The 25,576-nt window shown below is 25.5% G+C and overlaps 1 protein-coding gene and 10 non-coding genes across 11 annotated transcripts; 5 read left to right on the plus strand and 6 right to left on the minus strand.

The window, feature by feature from the left end:
• Positions 1-9,826: 9,826 nt before the first annotated feature.
• Positions 9,827-9,898, minus strand: Trnaq-uug (transfer RNA glutamine (anticodon UUG)). Its single transcript has one exon. It is a non-coding gene; the product is annotated as a tRNA-Gln (tRNA).
• Positions 9,899-15,352: 5,454 nt separating this feature from the next.
• Trnar-ucu (transfer RNA arginine (anticodon UCU)) lies at positions 15,353-15,425 on the plus strand. Its single transcript has one exon. It is a non-coding gene; the product is annotated as a tRNA-Arg (tRNA).
• A 6-nt stretch (positions 15,426-15,431) lies between these two features.
• Positions 15,432-15,513, plus strand: Trnal-aag (transfer RNA leucine (anticodon AAG)). Its single transcript has one exon. It is a non-coding gene; the product is annotated as a tRNA-Leu (tRNA).
• A 688-nt stretch (positions 15,514-16,201) lies between these two features.
• On the minus strand, positions 16,202-16,273 carry Trnae-uuc (transfer RNA glutamic acid (anticodon UUC)). The gene has a single exon. It is a non-coding gene; the product is annotated as a tRNA-Glu (tRNA).
• Positions 16,274-16,699: 426 nt separating this feature from the next.
• Trnaa-ugc (transfer RNA alanine (anticodon UGC)) lies at positions 16,700-16,771 on the minus strand. Its single transcript has one exon. It is a non-coding gene; the product is annotated as a tRNA-Ala (tRNA).
• A 1,468-nt stretch (positions 16,772-18,239) lies between these two features.
• Positions 18,240-18,311, plus strand: Trnaa-ugc (transfer RNA alanine (anticodon UGC)). Its single transcript has one exon. It is a non-coding gene; the product is annotated as a tRNA-Ala (tRNA).
• A 503-nt stretch (positions 18,312-18,814) lies between these two features.
• Trnae-uuc (transfer RNA glutamic acid (anticodon UUC)) lies at positions 18,815-18,886 on the plus strand. Its single transcript has one exon. It is a non-coding gene; the product is annotated as a tRNA-Glu (tRNA).
• A 684-nt stretch (positions 18,887-19,570) lies between these two features.
• On the minus strand, positions 19,571-19,652 carry Trnal-aag (transfer RNA leucine (anticodon AAG)). The gene has a single exon. It is a non-coding gene; the product is annotated as a tRNA-Leu (tRNA).
• Positions 19,653-19,658: 6 nt separating this feature from the next.
• Positions 19,659-19,731, minus strand: Trnar-ucu (transfer RNA arginine (anticodon UCU)). The gene has a single exon. It is a non-coding gene; the product is annotated as a tRNA-Arg (tRNA).
• A 1,440-nt stretch (positions 19,732-21,171) lies between these two features.
• LOC145844486 (uncharacterized) lies at positions 21,172-23,369 on the minus strand. The gene is made up of 4 exons (XM_082951886.1): positions 23,111-23,369; positions 22,506-22,685; positions 21,864-21,978; positions 21,172-21,696 (listed from the first exon to the last, which is right to left on the minus strand). Exons 1-4 carry the CDS (start codon positions 23,343-23,345, stop codon positions 21,462-21,464), a joined length of 765 nt encoding a protein of 254 aa, XP_082808012.1. The 5' UTR covers positions 23,346-23,369; the 3' UTR covers positions 21,172-21,461.
• A 1,237-nt stretch (positions 23,370-24,606) lies between these two features.
• On the plus strand, positions 24,607-24,678 carry Trnaq-cug (transfer RNA glutamine (anticodon CUG)). The gene has a single exon. It is a non-coding gene; the product is annotated as a tRNA-Gln (tRNA).
• The last annotated feature ends 898 nt before the right edge of the window (positions 24,679-25,576 follow it).

Here is a 25,576-nt window from a genome sequence, read left to right on the forward strand (position 1 = left end):
CTACTTTTATACTTAATTAAAGCGATTAATACAAAAAAAAATCAACTAAATTTTTCACAGCTGACCACTAAAATACTTTCTGTAAACAAATATGTTACTTATTCATGGCTAGTATACTAAAAGGTTAGTCTGATTTGCATATTTGATAAGTCAGCAAAAATAGGCTTTTTTTTGTGTTAATTTTAACTATAATGATTTAACTTTGTTTTTTGATTAAATTTTAATATGTTTGGGTAAGACGGGTTAGGGATAAGGGTGTAAGTAAATAAGTAAATAGAATCTATTAAAATTTATAATATTAGAAATGTTTTATATTTATTTTTATTGTATCGTCGAATAGAGTCTATAATGCATTTATTTATCAAGTTAAGGGCCGTATTTACTAAAAAGTGTTCACGGTTTGCCAAAATTTGAAAAGTTCGTAGTAAAATTAAAGATTGTTCAAAATTATTATGTTAAAGAAACTTTTTTTTAATGCCATTTTTAACTCAAAATCAAGCTAAGAACTCATATGTAAATGTTTGTTGAAAAAAGCTTATATAAATTGTTTTGCACGAGAAATTTTTGTACACTTCCTCATATTCTGAATTTGATTTTAGGTCCGTAGTAGGCCGATCGCTTCTTAACTATCATATAATGAAGATATATAATTTTAAAATTAAAAAAACATCTAACACATGTAAACTAAAACTTTTTGTATCTAATTGTTTTATTAAGCAAGTGTAATGTTACCACAACTTAAAGACGTCAGATTAGAAAAAAAAAATTAAAAAAAATTAAAATTATATAGCAAATAATTGTCTTATAAATTAAACAAGAAAACATAAACAGAATACTATCGTTACAAAAAAAAAGCATTTCAAATTATTTTTAAACCTTAGTTTTTAAATATTAAAATTTTCATAATACTTAATTTTTGAATAAACAGAAATCAACTAGAATAACTACAAAAGTAATTGAAATGCAGTTACCAATAAAAATCTAGACACATCTTTAAATAATATGTACTTTTTACCTTAATATGGTTAAAAACAGCAGCAACTTTTAAAACTATTATCTTACATTTTGTAAATTTGTACCAACTAAACCAAAAGACCACAACTTATAAATACAAAAAAAAAATTTTTTCAAACTGTTAGAATTTGTTTCTATTTTTTCTTTCTTCTAAAAACAAAATACAATGTAGCAAAAACCAAAATGACAACAATAAGCATGATCCCAAGAGATATTCCAAGAGTCTGGTGTCTGAATCCAAGAGACTCGCCAGAAACATGGATGCTGTTATCATTCTGAAGAAGGTTAAGATCAGTAGTGTTGATAAAATTGTTACTTGTTGCTGTAGTTTCATCATAATAATTATAGTCTTTTGCCATGTTTTGTGCTGGAGACATGCATATGTAGCTCCAATTGTTTTTCGAGTCAACATCAGGCTGATTGCTATAAGTATACAAGGCGACAGTTTTGTATCTCCAAATAGCTTTTAAGTTCAAGCTGTTTACGACAAATTTATTCACAAACTTTTGACTCATGTTTATATAAATAAATCCATTTTTGCCACCGACATTCACGTGCCAAATAAGATAAATTCCCCTGATATGATACTCTTCTACGTGCTTTGCAATCTGGGAAAACTGGTCATCATCCTCAATTGTGGCCAGTTTCATTTGTTGATGTTGACACTGATCACGGGCATCAATTACTGATACTTGAGGTGTGTAGAAAGTATATTTGGTGTTTTCTACGACCAAACTATTTGAATTTGTCATTTTCGATTAGTTAATTGTTTTATAAGCTGTAAAACTTTTGTTTATTCGTTACAAAATGTAATTTGTTACCAATTAATTAATTTAAAAAAACTGCTACTTATTTCAATTTATTAACAATTTTTTAAATACAAAACTTTGTATAAAATAAAAATAGCTTTAGTTTGAATATTATTGTTTAAATTGTGCTTAAAAGCGTGGTAAGATCTTCAATTTTTTTTGTGGAAAATAATTAGACAAAAACTTAATAAGCTTTTGTTCTGAAACACTTCCCTTCAAAAAGCTACATTGAAATTTAAAATTAACTTACTTTCGATCAAAATATTTAACACTTATTCCAAGTAGGATTATATCTATTTTTAAATAGTAAATAAAGTAATTCATAACTGTTTTTAATATGTATAAAAGTTTTAGAATGACTATAATAATACTTTTAATTTACTATAACAACAACAAAAATAAACTTAAACTTATCTGATAATACTAATAAAGTAAACAATTACTACTACTTTAATACTTCCAATATTTTTCACACCAAACTGAAATTTAAACTTAAAACAAAGCTTAAAACAAAATTTAAACTCAAGGAAATGTAAATCTTAATAAGTATATTTTTACAGCGTAAGTTATCAAAACCGTTTTTACCACCAGTTTAAGTTTACACCAAAACAAAGGTAAAAATTATTAATAAAGTTTTATAGAAATTTCAATTCTTTAAAATTCGTTTAAATTTATTTTATTTTCTATTGCTTGTTGCCTATGGTACACATTAAAATACTTACTAGTTATGTTTCACATTATTCGCTTGTTCTTTCTAGTTGTGCTGCTAGATTTAAGAGATGCTTAAATTTTTTAGACATATGTTAGTTTAAAAAATATATATACCTAGTTATAACTCTTAAATAGTTGACGTATTGTAACTTAACTTTTTAAATTTTTAAGGGTTAAGAATATCTACTTACCCAATGCATTATATATACTCAGATAAATAAAAAGTTCCATTGATTAAACCCATGATTTTATTATTACATGTACACATTAAGTACTAATTAATTCTTATGATATACATATCAGTTAATTATTTAAAGTTAAAAAAAAAATAAACTTTACTAATTGTGATAGCTAAATAATAGACTAACATAAGTACCAGATAAAGCTGTTTTGTATTTCGGACAAAAAACCAACTTATGCTGTTTTTGTCCATAGAACAAAAAAATTCAAAAATAAATTCTTAATAAAAAAAAATACAGTTACATAAAGATATGCTTATAAGCTTTTAAACAAACATTTCATACTGAGCTTAAATGTTTATATAAAAGGTCAAAATAAGTACCAATTTAGCTTCAGTATAATTCAATTGCTTTAACACTACGTTAACAAAATAAATTAAGTAGTACTGTTGTGTTAAGTAAAAAGTTACCAAAATTACTTACTTTTTACATTTTCTTTTAACAGTTTTTGTTATTAAAAGATAGTTTTATAATTAATCTTATGGTATTATTTAATAAACTAAAGCTTAAAACCTTATGGTTTTACAACTAATCATAGATTATCTTATAAGTATTTTAAACTAAAACAGTTTTATAATCAATAAATAATTACTATGTTGTTACTTAATTATCAAATCGAATTTCATACTTAGTACAATAAGTAAGTTAAAGCATAAAAACACTCACTTAATTATACTAAAACTGATAAATAACTTCAATAAAAATGCAATACTCTTATAAAGAAATAATTATTATACAGAAAGTTACAAAAATAGGATCACTTTATATTAAATTTTTTACCGTGATAAGTAGAAAAAATATACAGCCATAAGTTGTTATAGTTTATTACATAATATATTTAATGATATCCAAAAAAACCTGTTATAGTAATAAATACTTATTTATCATTATATTAACAGTTTAGTAAACTTTTATTTTGAATATTAATATACAATAGAAAATACTAGTTAGTAAGTAAATATCTAAACATTCAAGTAATCTTCTTTATTTGAAAAACTAACTAACTAAAATAATATCGTTTCCATTACGTACTTTTTCTAAAGTTTTTTAATACAAATAAAATTTTAGTGTTTGATTTTTTTAATTAGAGCAAGGAATCAAAAGTATTTTTTTTAAGAAACGAGCGAATTAACTGATGAAGGTTGTTGGTACGCAACAATAAATTAAAAAGTCATTCAAAAGTCATTGAACTTTTGAAAAAAAATTATTTCAAATAAAAAACAGTGAGTATTTAAAAACATTTGTGTAAAGAAGTAAAATAAAACTGGTTGAACAGTTTTTTTACAAGCGAAATCATAGCAAACTTGTAAATTTATATTATAAAAATGTTAGAAATTGCTTTTTTTTAAGTATTTGTTTTTTTAGCTAAACTGTTGACTATAAAGTTTTTGCTTTGAAAGTCTCATTTAACCTGCTGGGTTATCAAACCTCTTTTACAGGTTAAGGATTCTTTTTTATAATTAGTATGAATTTTTCTTTTGGTAAATATTTTTGAATTTAAAAAAAGTAAAACTTGACTAACTCTGTATCCAACTAATTGGATCTAAACCCGGAAGGATTTTAGTTACGATCTGTTTGTACCAGTTCTTATAAATCAGATTAAGTAAACAATAATATCTTTCAATTTGTTTAAGATGTAAGATATTAGTTTTTACATTCTCAAATATTAGCAACTAATATTTCAATAGACTTAATAATCAATGTTTTAAACATTTTAAATTTAAAGTTTAGATAACCGTTTTAACTTTTTATAAACTAATATCTAAAAAAAAATTATTCTTTAAACCTTGTAATTTATAAGTCGATTTACTTTCTACAAATACAAACAAAGTTAAAACTTTGAGACTCAAATTTTACTGACTCCTGATTTACAAAATACAATCTACTCAGTCATTCTAAAAATTTTTTAATGCAATGTACATAATAAATCAAACATTAGTATGATAAGTGAACAATATTGTTAGAAAAATTAACTGTTTTCAAATTTAAATCCTAAATAAGGATTAAAAGTTAAAGGTAAGTGTAACAAGAATTACAAGTTTAAAATATTTAGGTTAAAGTTTAAATTTAAAATTAATTTACTTCACTTATCTTAATCTCTTATTAAAATTGTTTAGTATTATAAACTTTAAATTTTCAAGTATTAACTAAAGTAACTCAAATTCAAACATCAAACGTTATCTAAAAACTTGTTATTTGAACGAATGTCAAAACATTTGGTCAAAGTAATACTTTCAGTCAGAAAAAAAAACGGCCCGCCAAATTTTTCAAAGTTTAAACGGGATCCGGCCCGCGAAAGGTAAATCTGGCCGCTTAGCCAAGTTTCGAAACTTTAACTAGATAGTATTGGATTTAAAATGAATAGCAAAAAATGCGTTAATTATAATTTAGATAGACTTGATACTTACATTAGATATAGTAAAGAAAAAGATCACATATTAGTTTCTGTCAAAATGAGTTAAATATATGAGTAATTTTCGTGAATTAGGTTAAAACGAAACGATCCGACCCGTCAAGTCTAAAATATTTACACATTTGGTCTATCGACCGAAAACGTTGCCCTAAACTACGCAGATGTTGAGATATAGAGCTCATTATACTGAAGTTTATATTTTGTTATTGTAATCAAAGAATTATAATGTAACTGTATTTTTTTGTTGTCAAATAAAGTTGCTACACTAACATAATTAGTCATTCTTTGTTACATACATAATTTATGTTTATTTTATTGCCTTAGTCACATTAGCAAAATAAAATAAAACTACAACTGAAAGTTTTGAGTTTTAACTTAACTAATATTTTTATTTATTAAACTAATATTTTTCATAAGAGGTATTAGTTAATCTAATTTAGATGTAAAACAATTACTAATTTAAATACAATTTTATTCAACAAAAAGTACAAGTTTTGTTTATTGTATTTAAGAAATATTTTTCTACAATCAAAATATTATAAATATAACTTATGTGTCAAATCAATTAAAAACTCTTAATTATTATTAGCTGTTTAATAAGTTTTACAAACTTCCTGTGATAGTTTAAGATGTGAAGTATAGTTGTTTGAAATTTTGTATAAAACTAGAAGTTATAAAACTTAAGTCTTCAAGTTCATTATAAAAAATATTTTGAACAACAGTTGTAGCAATTTCAATAAAAAGTTCTAAACAATACAAAGTTTTTTTTTTAACAAGAATGCTAGGTTCAAGACATCGAAAAAAAGTAATATATAACAATATGAAATATATTTTATATAAAAACTTTACTAATTTCAATGAAGCAATACTTTAACCTTTTTTACATTACAAATCAAACGGAAATTCATTATCAAGTTTGATATTTCTGTTAAAAAATTTGAAATAAATTTCTAAATTGAAATTATTAGTGAACATTTTTTTATGTTTTCCCAATTTTTCTTTTGTTTATCGTTATAAAAAAAGTAATTTTAAGCTTTTAAAAAAAGTAATTTAAAAAACTTAAGTAAAAAGTTTTTGACAAAAAAAATACTTAAAAGAAAAGCTTATAAACTTATTTTTAAAATTATTTAAAGTGATAGTTCATTCAAATTGTTACAACTCTAAGTAAAACGGACTCTATGTTTTTATTATTAGCTCAACCTGGAACGAACGCTCGTCATTTCCCACATCATTTCGCATATGGATCGTTTTTTATTCTTCCTGAAAACAAAGTACAATGTAGAAAGGACCAGAATAAATACAAGCAACAATGAAATGATTAAAAGTCCAAGTATGTTGTTTGAAGACTTTTCATTTGTTGACTGATTGTTTTGAAGTTTAAAGTTTTGTTTTGTTGAAATGTCACCATAAACATTGTTGTTTAAAGTTGTGACATCTATAAATGGAAAATCGAGGTTTGTAGTTGTGTCTGTTTGAAAACTACTACTTTCTACTTCTGTTGTAATTTCGTCATACTTCTTGTTACTTTCTGTGGTTGCCATGTTTGGTATGTTAGTCATACAAATGTAATTGCCAGATTCAATGAAGTCAAAATCAAATTGATTTTTATAAGAATACAAAGCCACAGTTTTTGATCTTTTAAGAATTTTTATATTTTGACTGTTTTCAAAAAATGTATGCAACTTTTTTCTACTGATTCCTTTATAAATAAAACCGTTTTCACCTTTAACATTAGTATGCCAAACTTCATTGTTTTCTTTATTGAAATGCTTTTTGATGACTTTTGAAATTTTGGAAAAATGTATTCCATTTCTTATATCAGCAAACTCCATACCATTGGACCAGCAATAGGATCGAGCCTCTTCAGCCAATACTTTAGTTTTTGGAATGTACAAGATATATTTTGTATTACCTAAAATTATTTCATTTGCATATTCCATGTTTTTTAACCAACAAGTTAAAACTGTAAGAAAGTAACAGGTACCTTTAAGATTCACAATACACAATTGAATTCATAAAAACAGTATAGAACATAACTTTATATTCAAAAAAGTTTATTGTTATTTATATATTAAGTTTACAATATCTGGACAAAATATTTAAAGAAAACTTAAATTTGGCTTTTTTAGAAGTTGTTGTTTACTGTTTTTTTTTAACAAAAAACAATTAAATAAAAGTTTTCTACTAGATACTTGTGAAAATGTATTTTCAACTATGTGAACAAAACTAAACAAACATAAAAACGTTTTATTCACTTTAAATTTAGTATCAATCGTTCTTACATTTATTATTAAAAAGAAAAAAGTGAGGAACTATTTAAATCTTTTACTATTAAAAAAGGACCAAATATAAAAATAAAGAGTGTTAAATTAAAGCCAGCTTTAAAAATAATTTAGGCATAAAAACTTAAAATTTAAAGTTTAACTTATCATAAAACTATACTTTATTCTGAAATATATAAACAAACTGAAAGTTAGCAAGTCTGTAAGAAAACAGCAAATTTAAAAGGATTCGAAGATGTTTATGGAATGAACTTTTCACAGTTAAACAAACAACGACCTTTAATATAATAAACAATAAAATTTTCCACAAAATATGGATAAAATCTAAAATTCATAGAGTTTTATTTTTTATTACTACTGCAATTATGAAGAATAATTTCACATTGGATTTTACAATAAAATTTTAACTGTAAATTTTTACAAAACGTTCAATAGTTGTTTTAACAACTTAATTTTTTTGTTTGAAATTTTTTTTAAATATATTTTACATTTGAATCATCAAAATTACTTTTTCAAAACAGATACTAAACAAATATTCAGAATTTAAAAAAATATTACGCAACTAAAAAACTAATTGACTTTTCACTGTTCACTGTCAACTAAATAAAAAATTCAAAATAAAAAAATTGCACTTAACCTTTGTTTGATTTTAAAAAAATTAGATAGTTTTTCTGAGCTTTAAAAACTTTTTAGTATTTTAGCTACAAAATAAACGATAAGGACTAAAAATAATGATGCAACTTTTATCTAATAGTTTTATATAGTACTTTATATAACTGATAGTAATTGTATATTTCAAACTTTTAAATAAAACTTATTTTAACTGGTTTACTTTTAGCAATTACGGGTTATTGAACTAAAAGTAATCTACATTCACTTATAGACTTGAAACTACTTTAATGACTTCATTTGGTCTTACACAAATACTCATGTGTATAACGTTATCGTAAAAACCAAAAAAAAAAGTCTATTAAGCCGTTTAAATAAAAGTTTATTTAACTATCTTCACCTTTTTATTTTTTTATTACAAAACAAGCTAAACTAATCATGTTTTCAGTTAAATAAAAAGAAAGTTGCTTATTTACCTTTTTTGTTTAAAATGCAGCTTATAAGATAAGCATTTGTAAATAATATTATTAATTAAAACTGGTTGTTATAATGATAATAAAAAATTAAAACTTTTATAAGTTGTTATATCTTATAAGTATTTAATTTACTTTGTTTTTGAAATACCCTAATACCTAATTATACAATTAAAAGTTACAAGTTTATAAGATTATAGAACTTTTACTACATTTTAAAATAAAGATGTAAATTAAGTGCATATTTTACTATATTTTGTTAATTAAAGTAATGGTAAATTAACTTTATTTTCTGAGAGAATGAACTGTTTAAAAAATATAATAAATAACTTTTTTCAAATGTAAAAATAAAATGATAAGTATAAACAAATATATTTTATTAACAGTTTCAAATTATTTAGATTAAACCTTTTTTTCAAGTTTTCGGCTATAATTATTTTTGTTTAATGTTAAAAGTTGCCAAAAACTATGATATAATTTTGAGTTATTGAACTGTAAAAAAGTACCTTTTTTCTTATAAAGTTTAAACTGTATAAGTATATTAGTTGTTAAAATATTCTTTAAACTAAAAAAAAGTAAGATAATATAAGTTAAATCATGTGGTATAATTATTATAAGCATGTAATGAATACCATCTTAGCGTTTTATAATCTTAATTTATAAAAAATTTTAGTACTAAGTTATGCAAGCAACAGTACGTTTATAAATCTAGTCTATATAAGTTGCTTTAAATGGTTTGTCTAGTTTGTCACTTGTTTTTTTATCTATTGTTTTTTATACTTATATATTTATACGTATGCTTGTCTTAGTTAACTTTTTAATTAATTTTGCTTGTTCATATTAATTGAGTGTTTTGTGATGTAACTTAAAACTGTTTATTTAATCATAGTTTAATTTTGAAAATCAATTGATAACAAAAGTAGTTTATAAGGGTTAGCTGAAATATATTTAAGTTTGTAAAATAAAGTGTGTCTGGATAAATTTTGTCTCAAGTTTTAGAATAGTATTATAAAACAAAAAAAGTTATCAAACAAAACTTAACTTTATACTAAGTTTAAAACATAGTTATATTAATAGTTTCATATCTAATTTAAAACGTCTAGTTATATGTTTAAGCAAATTATTAAGTTGCTATACGTACTTATTGTTAGTTAAAGCAAAAAGCTTTAGTATTATATTTTATTAGTTCAACAAAATTGAAAAAAGTAAATATTATTAATATTAGTAGAGAGGAGACGCTTGGAGTCGAAAACAAAACCTTAAAAGTAATATCAACAGGTCCTACCGAGACTTGAACTCGGATCACAGGATTCAAAGTCCTGTGTGCTAACCATTACACCATAGGACCGCACGCTTCATGGCAAGTTAAAGCGTTTATAAAACTAACATGCGTGGAACAACTTTTATTAGTCTTGTAAGTGCTTAAAATTTTCAAATAGATTAAATCTTATAAATAAAGTTTTTGAATAACACTCATACTTTTCTGAACAATTGATAAACTTATAGATCAGTTAATATTAAGGAGTTAGTTGACAACGTCGTCTAAATATATCCTTAAAACTCAGTAAACAACCTCCTTCTATACTTCTACTATGTACTTAACTTGTTAAGTAAATTATTAAAAAAACTCATTTTAAAAATTATAAAAGTTATTTCAGTGCAAAGATAAATTTTTTTGATGTATAAATAAAATGAGACTTATAGGATTTATCACTTAGATTAAAACACAGTTAACTTTTTTTTTTTACAAAATTTTTTTACTGTTTTTTTAGTTTTATTAAAACGTTAATAATTTTTAATGGTTTTCGTTTTATTTACAAAATTTAATCAAATAAAGACTTGATCAAAAAATTAAATTCTTTAAAAAATTGATATTTAATCGGAGATGACAATACCGATAAAATAGAGTATTACAACAAAATTATGAATAATATACCTTAAAAGTTTTTCTATTGTAAAGTCTCAATTTATAAGTGTAGTTGCTTTACATAATACTAAAAGTATACAACTAAACGTGTTTCAATCTACTCATATTTTTATATATTTTCTGCATAGAGTTTTTAAAACATATTTTTGTAATTTTATTATAAGCTGAATTGATTATATTATTTCAGTTACATAAACAAGTTTGTTTTAGTGTAACAAGAAACAAACTGTACACAGTACGATTAGTCTCTAACTTTTAGTATTACAAGAAAGAAGTTACATCTCAATATTATAAAGCAAAATAATTTAAATGTTTTAAACACCTACTTTTCAACTGTTTATTTTGGAGTTTAAAGTAGGGCAATGAAAAAAATAAAATACGTTTAAAAAAGCTGTAACTTTTAGTTTAAAAACTAAACATATTGCATGTGTGCTATATTCAAAAGGACTTTAGAAAAAATACACAATAACATAATTAAACTACTAATTTATAACAAACTAACTATAGTATATGCTTTTTAATTTGTTAGATACAGCTTAGTCTTCTTTAAAAATTTTGTGGAATGTTAGTGTTTTACGTTGATTAATTTTTATGCATAAACTTTGCCTTGAATTATTTCAAATATTTTATCTTATAACTGAAAAACATAATTTTACAAAAAAAACGATAGATATTCAACTTTCTTAAATTTTGTTCTTATGCTTTTGAGTATCGGTATCTTTGGGGTAAAAAACGTCATCGTAACTGCAATGGGTATAACCCACAAGATTTCTCGAATGAACCTATTAGAAGTGGAAGTGGAAAAAAGCATCAACCCAGCAAACCTTAAAAACAATGAAAAAGGTAGAAGACAGAAGTTGAGAGAAAGAATAAATCCCACAGCAGCGATGAATTAATTTTAATCGATTTTAAGCACTCCCTAAAAACCATCCCAATCACCAACAAGACTCTATTCATGACCAAAATGTACCACCAAACGGCAAAGTTCATCAACAGGATGCGATGGAAAGTTTTCTTTCTCGACAGAGACGAAGCAACCCAACCACCTGATGAATTTGCCAATATTTACAACAGCCGAAGATCAGCACCTGAATCAGACAAACTCAAAGCCTTTGAAAACGACCTATACGAAATCATCAGAAACCTCAAGTTCTCAAAATTTAGATCAAAGTACCAAAAGACTCTAAACAAAGACATAAAAAAGCTACTAAATAAGAAAATGATTATAGTCTTTTCAGATAAAACATCAAACTTATACTATATGAATGCAAATAAATACAAGAAGCTAATGAAAAATAGCATAACTAGCGAATATTCAATTGACAACGAAAATACCATTAATGACATTAACAACGAAGCAGCACAAATCCTAAGTAAACAAATGAGCTTAAAGAACAAAAAAGTTCCAAAATATGAAGTCAATGAAGCATTCCTTTCTATCAAAGACCATAAAGCGAACTTTCCACACGATACCAACTGTAGAATAATTAATTCATCTAAAACCCACTTAGGCAAACTGTCAAGAACCATCCTACAAAAACACATAACAACCATAAGAAAAAAATCCATGCTTAGCCAATGGAAAAACTCTGGAGAAGTGATAGATTGGTTCGAAAAAATCAACAACAAAAACCACAAATGCTTCGTTAATTTTGACATTAAGAACTTCTACCCAACTATTAAAAGAAAGCACTTAATAGATGCAATCAACTTTTCCAACTCTTATTCAAGGTTCACAGAGTTTGAGACAGAGACTATTTTACACACATGCAAATCAGTAATGTTTTACGATAATAATATGTGGAAAAAAACCAACTCCAATGACAACTTCGACGTACCTATGGGATCATTTCACGGCGCCGAAATATGTGACCTTGTAGGTTTATACCTATTACACCATCTGTCTACGATTATAAACATTGAGTCAATTGGACTCTACAGAGATGATGGACTTGCCGTTATCAATCAAACAAATAAGAGTAATATTTGCAAAATAAAAAACAAAATTACAAAAAAACTAGCAGACATAGGATTCGACATTACAATTAGTGCAGGTGAAACCTCCACCAACTTCTTAGACATACATTTAAACCTCCTAACTGATGATTATTGCCCATATGTAAAGCCAAACGCAAAGACCATATATATTGACAAAGATTCTAACCATCCTAGAACAATTAAGAAAAATATACCAAAAATGATCGAAAATAGAATTTCAAAACTAACAAAAAGCAAAGAATCATTTGATAACGCGAAACAAATCTACCAAAACGCTTTAAGCAAAAGCAACTTCCATCATAAGCTCGAATATAACCCAACAATTAATAACAACAAAGCAAAAAACAGAAAAAGAAAATGTATATTTTACAACCCACCTTTCTGTGAATCAGTGAAAACCAAATTCGGAAACCTCTTTTTAAAACTGCTTGACAAGCACTTCCCACAATCAACAGAATTACACAAAATCTTCAATAGAAGTTCCACCAAGATATCATACTGCTGTTCCTCAAACATTAAAGCACTAATAAGTGGACATAATAAGAAACTGCTAGAAAAACCACAAATAGAACCGAAACTATGCAACTGCAGAAACAGAGAGCAATGTCCAGTAATGAATAAATGTAAATTAGAAAATGTAATATACGAAGCAATCGTCTCATCTGAGAAAAATAAGAGAATGTCATATATTGGATCCACCCGAAGAGCATTCAAAAACAGATTGTACGAACATAGAGTATCATTTCCAAAACCAAACAAGAAGAAACCCGCCAACTGTACACAACTCGCCAACTACATGTGGAAATTATATGAAAAAGGCGAGAAACCCACTATTGAATGGAAAATTCTCCGACAGACAAAAAGCAGATTTAAACCAAACTTCATGTGCTCGATATGTAACCTTGAAAGACTGTTTATAGCAAATGCTAACCAGAGAAAAATACTTAATAAAAGAAATGAACTAGTCACGCAATGCCCTCATTACCCTAAGGAATACTTTTAGTTTATTTTTTATCGCATTAACTTAGTTTATTTAGTTTATTTCATTCTATTTAATTATACTGTTACTTTGTATTTATGTTTGTATTGTGTAAAGATTTTGTTTTAAAGTTACAACATTCCCGTAAAAAGACCATTTCTGTTTTCTAAAAATCCCCTACAAATCTTAGTATTTACATTTTTTCAAAATCCTAATATATTAAATGCTTAGTAAATAAATAAATTTTCTAAATATATAAAATCTATAGTTAATAAATTATTTAAACTAAACTTACCTATATTTCATTTTAATTTAACTTAACTTTAAAATTTAACTTTTGTAAACCACATATTATTTAAAACTCATATTTCAAATGTAAATATTATTTTCATTTATATATTATGTGTGTATTTTTATTTTCCAATTCATCGCCCTGTATACTTTTGTTTTCAGCTTTTTTTAGCGTCTGATGAACTGCTCTGCAGGGAAACGGCGTAACGCAATAAAAGTTTAACAATAAGTTTATATAATTCATATCTCCCACCAAGGATTGATAACTCTGTCTAGTTCTGTTTTTGTATCAAAAAAGAAAGAATAAATCATCTTGAATCAGTTGCTAATAATCAAGAATAATTCAGGAATATACGTTTAATCAGCTTTCAAGTGTGTTTATAAATTGTATAGCTTACAAAAATAGAAAAGAAGTTATGTATTAGAAAGTATTCAGTAAAGTTTTTTGTGTACGAACTAGTATATATAATAAAAAGGAAGCGATTTAGTTAAAATTTCTAGATTGAATTTGTTTCTAAATTAGCTAGTTGATAAATTTTACTTTATATTAAACAAACAATTTGATACTTTTTAACATAAAAAGATGTATAAATATTATAATAATTATTATTTAATAAGCTGTTTATAACAAAATTGTTTATACTAAGCTGTTTAATGTGCACTAAAATTTTTATGTTTCACTCAGTTTTTAAAGTAAAACCTTAATTTATACAAAAGTATTTTAGTCATAACAATAGTCTTACAACTGTAAAATATATTAGCTGATACTAATTTAAAACTAAACTAGTTTTATAACACTTTTTTTTTTAATTTAAGAATGTGATGTGCCTGTAGTAGAGCATGTCAAAATAAATTCAACCGTATTGTTACGTCATAGTTAAAATGTAAGGCTGATTTTTAACAAACCTTACAAAATAAAAGGAGAGCCAATCAGAAAATGTCAGAATAGAAAATTAGAACCTAATTTTCCAAAAGTTCCTATGTATGTACTGCAGGTTAATATTTTATTTTTACTTGAAAAGTTCGCAATTTTTTGCCCCAAAAAACGGATCGCGAGTAAAATGTATAATTTGCATAAATCTATTCAAATAAACTCTTTACATCCCAGTAAATTGAGCATTTATTTTTAGTTAAGGCAAATAACCATATAACTTGTAATAAAAACTGTTACTTCGGTTAATTTGAATAGTTAAAGTATATTTTTATTTTTTTTTAAACTAATTGTGCTGAACAAATAAACAGTTTTGTGATAAACATTGTTGGCCTAAGCTTAAAGTAAAATAGTTAAATAATTTACTTGGTTGTTCTGAATACTATGCTAAGAGTAACAAAACAAACTACTTAACTGTTTACCCAGCCTACCATTATTAAATGAGCTACACTTTTTTTTACTTTTGTTGGTACTTGTTATAATATTTTAAAAATTTTGTATAGATTTAAAGTAGTCTGAGCTGTTTAAAATTACCACACTAGAGCAATCTAAAAAATTAAAGCACAGCAAAATATTTCAAAGCAACGCGCTTATCATTACGTCACACTCAGCCAATTATGACGTCACAATCAGCGTGCTAAACAATATAAACCGTAACATGCCCTCAGTGGCAAGCGTCTCCGTAGCGCAATGGATAGCGCGCTGGACTTCTAATCCAGAGGTTCCGGGTTCGAGTCCCGGCGGAGATGTGGTTGGGTAGCATGGCCGAGCGGTCTAAGGCGCTGGATTAAGGCTCCAGTCTCTTCGGAGGCGTGGGTTCGAATCCCACTGCTGCCACTCTTTTTATAAAACTTTATGCCCTGTTTTTATCAATATTTTTTGTTTGAGCAAATATCAGTAGGTTTAGATACAATACAGAAATTATGGGTTCTTAAAAACAATATTATGCTTTCTTTTTAATGTATTCTTATCAGTTTGATTTGATAATTTTTAAACTTTCTGACCTCTAAATTAAAAAAAAAAAAATTTTTAATGCATAAGTGTGTTATTTATATTAGGTTTTGAAATGAATAAATGATAAGTTTTATCATTGTGAAGGTTTGACATTAAGAGACATAAGCTTAGTGAAAACATAAGATTTTGAACAAAATTAGTAAGGTAAACTGGTAAATTTAATAAAATAAATAAAGCTACTGCAATTTTGAGTAGAATTAAAACTAGTAATGTTGAAAGTTGTGCTGAAAGTTTTAATTAAAAAAAAATAGTAGAGCTTGAAATGTTTAGGTTTGGTAGTTTTCACATATTCATATATTTTTTAAAACAATGTTAGTTACTAGTTGATTAAAATGTCACTGTATTAATATTGTGAATTATAAAACGTTAATAGTTGAAATGATAACACAACGTTTTAATAAAACAAGTAAGTTAGGTTACCGATAATTTACTTAAATATGCTACTAAATTGAGCTATACCTATATAACTTCACATAAACTTTTATACAAACTTATTTTTGACAAAAATGAATTTCTACACCGGGAATCGAACCCGGGCCGCATGGGTGAAAGCCAGGAATCCTAACCACTAGACCATGTAGGAGCGTGAATGTGAGAGCTTTATTGCAAACATAAACTCATAATTGATCATTAAGACGTAACAATCAAATTTTTATCAAAGAATTTGATTAGACTTATTCAGCCTTCATATTAGTACAGCTTTAACCTTTTCTTTCTCTACTTAAAGTGTAAGCTTACAAGTACTAGTTTAGGAATATAGGTTATATTATATTTTATTTTTCTTTAATGCTTAATAACCATGTATAAATAAAAAATTTATAAAATGTTTAGTGCAAATTAAAATGCTAACATTGTTTACAAGACACTTAGTTGAAAATAGTAAGTGTTATACAATTTTTTGACAGTTAAAACGATTTTTATTAAACACAAAGATTTAAGTATGTTTTCTAAAGCCACTTAAAACACATTAAAGTAATCTAATACAACGTTGTAACAAAAATAAAAAGTGTGGAGACGCCGGGGATCGAACCCGGGGCCTCAAACATGCAAAGCTTGCGCTCTACCACTGAGCTACGTCCCCACATGTCAATTCAACACTTGTATGGCTTATATACAAATAATTCGCTTGATGAGTGTTTATAGTAAAGCTGCAAAAAAGTGAGTCTTCATTTTTCCAGTCTATATACTGAAATACTTGATTGAGTTCAATGTAACATTTTGAATGAGTTCTGTACAGAATTTTAAACGAGTTCAGTTCAATTCTTTAAATAAGCTGTTCCGTTCAAAAATTTTGAAAGAGTTCGTTTTATTGAATGAGTTCAGTTTCAAATTTAAGTGACTTCAGTGCAAATTATTTGAATGAGTTTATTGTACTTTTACGATAAGGTTAGTGCAAAACTTCAAACAATTAAAATTTTGAATGAGTTTACTGTAAATTTTTGAATGAGTTCAGTGTAAAATTTCGAATGAGTTCAATACAAAATATTAAATGAGTTCAGTACGAAGTTTTAAATGAGTTCAGTACAAAACTTTAAATGAGTTTAGTACAAAACTTTAAATGAGTTCAGTACAAAAATTTTAATGAGTTCATTGTAAAATTTTAAATGAGTTCAGTAAAAAATATTTAATGAGTTCAGTACAAAATTTTAAATGAGTTTATTGTAAAATTTTAAATGAGTTCAGTAAAAAAATTTTAATGAGTTCAGTACAAAATTTTTAATGAGTTCATTGTAAAATTTTAAATGAGTTCAGTAAAAAATATTTAATGAGTTCAGTACAAAATTTTTATGAGTTCATTGTAAAATTTTAAATGAGTTCAGTAAAAAATTTTTAATGAGTTCAGTACAAAATTTTTAATGAGTTCATTGTAAAATTTTAAATGAGTTCAGTAAAAAATATTAAATGAGTTCAGTAAAAAGTATTAAATAAGTTCAGTACAAATTTTTAAATGAGTTCAGTGTAAAATTATAAACTAGTTCAGTATAAAATTTTTAAATTAGTTCAGTACAAATTTTTAAATGACTTTAGTACAAAATTTTAAATTAGTTCAGTACAAGATTTTAAATTACTTCAGTGTGAATTGTTTAAATAGTTAACTTACCACCGTATTTAAAATGAGATTTTCAGCTTTGAAAAGTGTGTGACAAAAGCACCTAATTAAAGTATAGGAAGTTTCCGCGCAAGTCAAAATTTACAGTAAACTCATTCAAAATTTTAATTGTTTGAAGTTTTGCACTAACCTTATCGTAAAAGTACAATAAACTCATTCAAATAATTTGCACTGAAGTCATTTAAATTTGAAAATGAACTCATTCAATAAAACGAACTCTTTCATAATTTTTGAACGGAACAGTGAGCTTATTTAAAGAATTGAACTGAACTCGTTTAAAATTCTGTACAGAACTCATTCAAAATGTTACATTGAACTCAATCAAGTATTTCAGTATATAGACTGGAAAAATGAAGACTCACTTTTTTGCAGCTTTACTATAAACACTCATCAAGCGAATTATTTGTATATAAGCCATACAAGTGTTGAATTGACATGTGGGGACGTAGCTCAGTGGTAGAGCGCAAGCTTTGCATGTTTGAGGCCCCGGGTTCGATCCCCGGCGTCTCCACACTTTTCATTTTTGTTACAAAATTGTATTAGATTACTTTAATGTGTTTTAAGTGGCTTTAGAAAACATACTTAAATCTTTGTTTTTAGTAAAAAATATATGTAAATCTTAATTAGTCTGGGCGTATAGAAAGTTATAAACGTTTTTGTTTTACCGTAAATCGTTTTAAGTGTCAAAAATAAAAGTGTATAATACCTACTATTTTTGATTAAGTGTCATGTATACAATGTTACTTATTAATTTGCACGAAAAATTGTATCAATTTTTAGAGTTATACATGGTTGTTTAGCATTAAAGAAAAATAAAATATAATTCAATCTATATTCCTAGATTAGTACTTGTAAGCTAAATTTTTAAGTAGAGAAAGAAACGGTTAAAGTTACCACGCTACTTTAGTGTGAAGGTTGAATAAGTCTAATCAAATTCTTTGATAATAATTTGATTGTTACGTCATAATGCTTAATTATGCGTATATACTCGCAATAAAGCGCTCACAAGCACAGTCCTACATGGTCTAGTGGTTAGGATTCCTGGCTTTCACCCAGGCGGCCCGGGTTCGATTCCCGGTGTAGGAATTTTAATTTGTCAAAAATAATATTTTATAAATGTTTATGTGTAATTATATAGGTATGGTTCAATTTAGTAGCATACTTTACTTAAATTTAAGCAAGTTACCGGTAGCTCACATTTGTTATTAAAACGTTGTGTTGTCATTTCAACTATTAACATTTTATAAGTTACAGTATTAATATAGAGAATATTTTAATCAACTAGTAACTTTAATTAACATTGTTTCAAAAAAAAAAGTGAAAACTACCAAACCTAAACACTTCATACTCTACTATTTTTTTTAATATAAAACTTTCATTACAACTTTTAATGCTACTAGTTTTATTTTCTTTTAATAGTATAGAAGTTCTATTTAAAGTTGCTAGTTTCATTTACATTAAAGTGTATTACTAACTTTGTTCAGGCTTTTATGTTTTCATTAAGCTTATGTCTGTTAATGTCATACCTTCACAGTGATGCAACTAAATGTTTGTTCATTTCAAAAACTTATATAAACAACACACTTTTTATGCATTAAAAAGAATTTTAAGATTTTTATTTCAAGCTTTATAAAATTAAAATAAATACATTAAAAAGTAAGCATATTATTTTCTAAGAACCCATACTTTCTGTATTAGATCTAAACCTACTGATACTTGCTCAAACAAAAAATATTGATAAAAACAGGGCATAAAGTTTTATAAAAAGAGTGGAAACTGTGGGATTCGAACCCACGCCTCCGAAGAGACTGGAGCCTTAATCCAGCGCCTTAGACCGCTCGGCCATGCTACTCAAACACATCTCCGCCGGGACTCGATGCCGGAATCTCTAGATTAGAAGTCCAGCGCGCTATCCATTGCGCTACGGAGACGCTTGAAAGTGAGGGCATGTTACGGTTTATGAAGCTCAGCAAGCTGATTGTGACGTCATACTCGGCTGAGTGTGACGTAATAATAAGAGCGTTGCTTTAAAATATTTTGCTGCGCTTTAATTTTTTTAGATAGCTCTAGTAAAGATATTTTAAACAACTTTATTTTAAACCTATACAAAAGTTTCAAAATGTTATAAGAAGTACCAACAAAAGTAAAAAAAAGTTATAGCTCATTTAATATTGGTAGGCTGGGTAAATAGTTTAGTATTTGGTTTTGTTATTCTTGGCAAAGTATTCAGAACAACTAAGTTAACGGTTTAACTGTTTTACTTTAAGCTTATGCCAACAATGTTTATCACAAAACTGTTTATTTGTACAGCACAACTATGTTTATCACAAAACTGTTTATTTGTACAGCACAACTATCAAAAATGACGTCACTGGATAAAAAAATTGAACAGTTTTACAAAATTCACAAATAAAACCACCATATCAAATTAATTGTACAAAAAAGTTAATAACGTCACGTGAAGTAAATTTGAACAAATTTATAATTAGTTACCCATAAAAATACCGATCTAAAAATAAATTATGTCAAATCTTTAAAATTATTTTTTCATTTAATTCTAGCCATCATTCGTTACTTCTAAAAACCAAAATAAAACAAGAAAAGAAAAACTGTAAGAAGCTATTTTACGTCATAAAGTAATTAGCTAAAAGTCTGTTTATTCATTAAAAGGAATGTAAGAAAAATTGTACTATACATAATTGATGCAAAGAATACTTATTTATTTTACCCATAACTAACCTATTCCTTACTTTCTATTGTGACATTATCCTCATTATAAAAAAGGTGACTCTACTCGAGACCTTAAGATCTTAAGTCAAACACTCTCCCGACTGAGCTATCGAGGCTTATGGGAAATAGCATACTAAGCGTTAATGTAGAAATAGTCACAATTGTAATTATTTAAAGTATAAAAGCATGATAGTTTTGAACTTAGCTTTGTTTTTGAATTAATTTTGCAACTTATTTCAAGACTAACTAACGCTTATTAATATAATATATTTTTGTTTCCAAAAAGTTTGTAACAATATACGGTTTTTTCAACTCTTCTAACTTTAAGAAAAGTTATGTTGAATGTGCAAATTTAAGCTAATAGTAAACATACACTAAGAAAAAATGTCTTAAGTAAGGAAAATAAACCACTTTCACATGCTGTAAACAAAAATAAATGTAGTATTTACTAATTGGTATTGTAATCATTTTTTATAAAACTTATATAATTTATATCATTAGCAAATTATACCAACCTAAACATCTATAAATCTTTAAAAAGTTTTAACTTTAAGTATTAGTATATATTGATATATTTATAAAGCTATAAAGTTTTGTAAATACTTTATTTTAACTACGAAATTACAAAAGTAGGTTAGTTTTAGAATGGAGCAACATCTATACAAAAAACACACATTTTTTAATAGCTTCATTTAAACTTTTCAAAAGTAAAACGATTTTCAAACACAAACTAGTATAAAACTAGGAAGTATAACTTCAATATACAGTATTACCATTTAAATACCCGTATACTGACAGACAGATAAAATGTGTAGGTTTTGCTATTTCAATTAAAATTATTAGGAAAACAAAAGTTTCAACACTTTATATAAATACAGTATAAACAAATTTAGCTTCTATTCTTAAACATTAAAAAGTTTAATTTAACCTCTTAGTAAAATTGACAAATAAAATACTCCGGGTAATTTCTGGAGTCAGTTATTTTTCCCTCAAATTGTGGCATGCAACTCAGATACATATAATCATTATTTCTGTATCTGTCCTGCCAATCAAAAACGAAACCTTCCATGCTGCCCGAGTCCAAACGCTCCCAAGTGTTTTGCGGGTTGTCCTTTGAAATTCCAATGTGGAAAGAACCATAGTTGTTAGCGTCTTTACAAAACTGTCTAAAAAGTAAAGTTTAAGTTAGTAAAAAAAAGTCGTATATATTAAAAAACTCTTTTAACGTTTAATAAAATTTAATTAAAATTAAAATGTTAAATTTTATTTGTTTAATAAAATAATTTAATATTATTCTGTAATGATTCTTTTTAATCATCGTAAAATTGTAAACTTTCTATCTTTAGTAGTATCGATGTTGTCCATTACTAAATTTCCATAAAATTTGTTTTGACAATAATTTTCAGCTTCTGTTCGTGTCAATTTTTCTTTCACAAGTTCATATTTTACTGTAAAATAATTATATTTTATATAAATTGACAAAATATTTACCTACATTTATTTTATCTTTTTTTTTTTCCAACCTTACTAAATTTCGTTATTTCAAACTAAAAGTAGCTTTTAACTTGAAAGGTTTGTAAATATATACAAAACTTACATTTCTTTTTTAAGGTACAAAACTTACATTTCTTAAAATAAAAGAATGTAAACATAAATATGTTCTCAAAATTGATAATTTACCAAATAAAATATATGTAACATATAAAAACAATTCATAAGCATTTGCTGTTCAATTAAGTTGTTAATATGCTAATTAACATATGTTTTTATTATGAAATTCAGTTATGTATAAAAGCAAAAAAGGTTTCTTACAATACCACTGTTTTTAATAATTATCATTAGCACATAGTTCAACTTTTTAAACTAAAATGACTTATTGAAATCAACAAAGCAACAGCTAAGAAGCAACTTTTTTAAATCAAAATATTTTCTTACTGCCTGCTTGATATCAACTTCAGATAATTAATAAACTCACGTGGTTGGCACCTGAAAGGAGCTTTTTGAAAATTCGGTTCCAATTTTCCGTACTGACATTTCCTGGTTGGATTGCCCTCATTCTTGTAAGTTTTTTCACAACTGAGCTCTACAAGCTCATTGTGACGTAATAATTCGGTTTGGTTGATCTTGACATGCTCTAACACTGGTACCGCGCATTCTTCAATTAAAAACATCATTAGTATATTTTATTATAAACGAAAACTTAATTTAGAAACTGTCCTTGACAAGACGTTAAATGTATCCGTTGTGTGCGACTTGATAACCGAAAGTTTATAAACTATTTTATTAATGCTCAAATTATTATGTGCATTTATCGTAAAACAATTTATATGAAAACTACCTCTAAAATATTCATTTTGAGAAATTTGTTTTATTTATCAACATTATCTGAACATTTTTTACTACCATTATACTCAAAGTTTTTTATTAAACAAAACAATTTTTTTGATGCTTATTATTGGATAACTACACCTTACTATTGTGCTATATAAAACTAATTCTTTTATGATAAAATCATTAATAAACAGTATTTTTACAACTTTTATATTTTTGAAAGCTACTCTATACTGTTTAGAGATTCACTTGAAAGCTGATTAATAATATTTTCTTGATCCGCAACAACTGATTTGAGATGATTTATTCTTTCTCTCAACTTTTTTCTTCTACCTTTTTCATTGTTTTTAAGGTTTGCTGGGTTGATGCTTTCTTCACTTCCACTTTTAATGGGTTGTTTTGAGACAACTTGTGGGTTATACACATTGCAATTACGATGAAACTTTTTACCATGAGATGTTGATAATTGAAGGCATAAGAACATAATTAAAGAAAGTTGAATTTTTATCATTTTTCTATAAAATTGTGTTTTTTAGTGATATGATAAATAAAGGTTAAACAATTTAACGCTAAGTTTATGTAGATTTATAAAATTTAAAACACTACCATATCACAATTTTTTAAAGGAGGCTAAGTTGTATGTTACAATTTTAAAAACTATACTTCAGTTTATTTATTATAAAGTAGTATTTAATTATGTTCTTGTGTATTATTTTTTTTAAATAAACTAGATTCTGATAAATCAATTTAATTAATTATTTACAGTATTTATTGATTGATGTAAAGAAAATAATTGTCAATTTTTTTATCATTATATTTGTTGGATCAAGTTTCTATTCAACTAGTTTCTCTATATAAAACAAAATCCTTTTAAATTAATAAAACTGTAAAAAAAGATATTCTGACAAAAGTTAAAAAATAAACTAAATTAAAGTTTGATAAGAATGATTCAAACTTTTACCAACAAAACTTTTACACAAAAACAACCTAGACCCTTAAACTCTTTTCAATATTTTATTAAGCACAGTTATTAAGTTTAGTTCCAGAAATTTAAACTTCAATTCTATACAGATAAATTTATATTTAGCCTCAGGCTAAATTCTAAAACGATATAAACTGCTTTAAACAATCAACCATTGTTCTAAATAGCGGAACATTATTTTATCTTCGTGCTACTTTTACACGACCTTACTATACTACAGTAACATCATAGAGTTTAACACTTTTTAATATATCTTTTTTAAAAAGTTAAAAAAATTCAATAGAATGTTTAACTGATTTTTTTTTTTATTTTATAGCTTTATAATCTATGTTTGATTACATGTTTTTCTTTAAAGCTTATATTTTGTACCGAGTAAGTTAAAACTAAAAAAAGCAAACTAAGTGATAAACCATATAAATCTTAATCGAATTATACTTTAAAACTTTATATAACTTTTACCCACATCAAATTAAAAATTATTTTGTTATAGATTACTTAACAAATTAACTACATAATAAAAATTTAAAAAGCGGTCGGCAATAAGTTTTAAAGATATACTTAAACGAATTTGTCAACCAAATCCTTAGTCTTAATAGGTCTTAAGCTACGTTTTTTTTTAAATAATTAAAAAAGTATGAGTGTCATTTAAAAGCTTTTAATATAAGATTTAATCTATTTGATAATTTCAAGCACTTACAAGACTAATAAAAGTTGTTCCACGCATGTTAGTTTTATAAACGCTTTAACTTGCTATTAGGCGTGCGGTCCTATGGTGTAATGGTTAGCACACAGGACTCTGAATCCTGTGATCCGAGTTCAAGTCTCGGTAGAACCTGCCTTTAATATCACCTTTAAAATTTTTTTACCTTTATGGTTTTTGTTTTCGACTCCAAGCGTCTCCTTCACGTTATTTATATATAAGTATATTTTATTTACTCATATTCTAGTTAAGTAGATATAACAAAAATTAAGTCAATCTTATTTGTTGAATTTGTATTATTTAGTATTAAAAAACTTTTGCTTTAACCAACAATAAATACGTATGGCAATTAATTGTTTAATAAGTTATTTTAAATATACAACTGCATGTTTTTATTTAACAATAAAACTATTAATACAACTTCGTTTTAAACATAGTATAGTTTTAAGTTTTTTTTGATTTTTTTTTTGTCTTCTAAAAATTATATAATGTAATCTGGTTTATACTATTTTCATCTTTTTTATAATTTAAAAGAAAATAGTCAAAAAACTAATACACTTACAGACTTAAAATTTTATAAAAAAAGGTACATTTTTACAGTTCAAAAACTCAAAATTTTAGTATATATTTTGATAGTCTTTTACATTATTTTAAGGTTTATTTAATTTATCCAAAAGTTTATAACAGTATATTTTATTTAAGTATTTTTAAAGCTTTATAAAGATATAATTATTTATTTTTCATAATTATCTTTTTTTTTTTTTTACGTGTCATTTTTGATTTATTCTTTTTTTTTTTCTAAAAAAAATATCTTTAAAAATAAAGTTGATTAACTTTTTTTATTAATTAAATGTTTTAAACTGTGTAAATAATTTACATATTTATTTTAAAATGCAGTATAAGTTCTACAATTCTATAACTTCTTAGTTTTAATTACATAGTTAGGTATTAGGGCATTGAAAAATAAACACTTATAAACTTAAAGCTTATTAAAGTTTTAATTTACTGTTAAAAATGTAACAACTAGTTTTAA

This window comes from Thalia democratica, chromosome 9 (assembly GCF_965202585.1).
Source record: "Thalia democratica chromosome 9, ktThaDemo2.hap1.1, whole genome shotgun sequence".
NCBI lineage: Eukaryota > Metazoa > Chordata > Thaliacea > Salpida > Salpidae > Thalia > Thalia democratica.

Excerpts from the sequence above, each read along its gene's own strand:
- LOC145844486 (XM_082951886.1), bottom strand. The coding sequence starts at position 23,345 with ATGTTCTTATGCCTTCAATTATCAACATCTCATGGTAAAAAGTTTCAT. Across the intron at positions 21,979-22,505 it reads TCCTTTCAGGTGCCAACCAC|TAAAATATGAACTTGTGAAA; the intron begins GTGAGTTTATTA and ends ATTATTTTACAG. Across the intron at positions 21,697-21,863 it reads GATACTACTAAAGATAGAAA|ACAGTTTTGTAAAGACGCTA; the intron begins GTTTACAATTTT and ends TTTACTTTTTAG.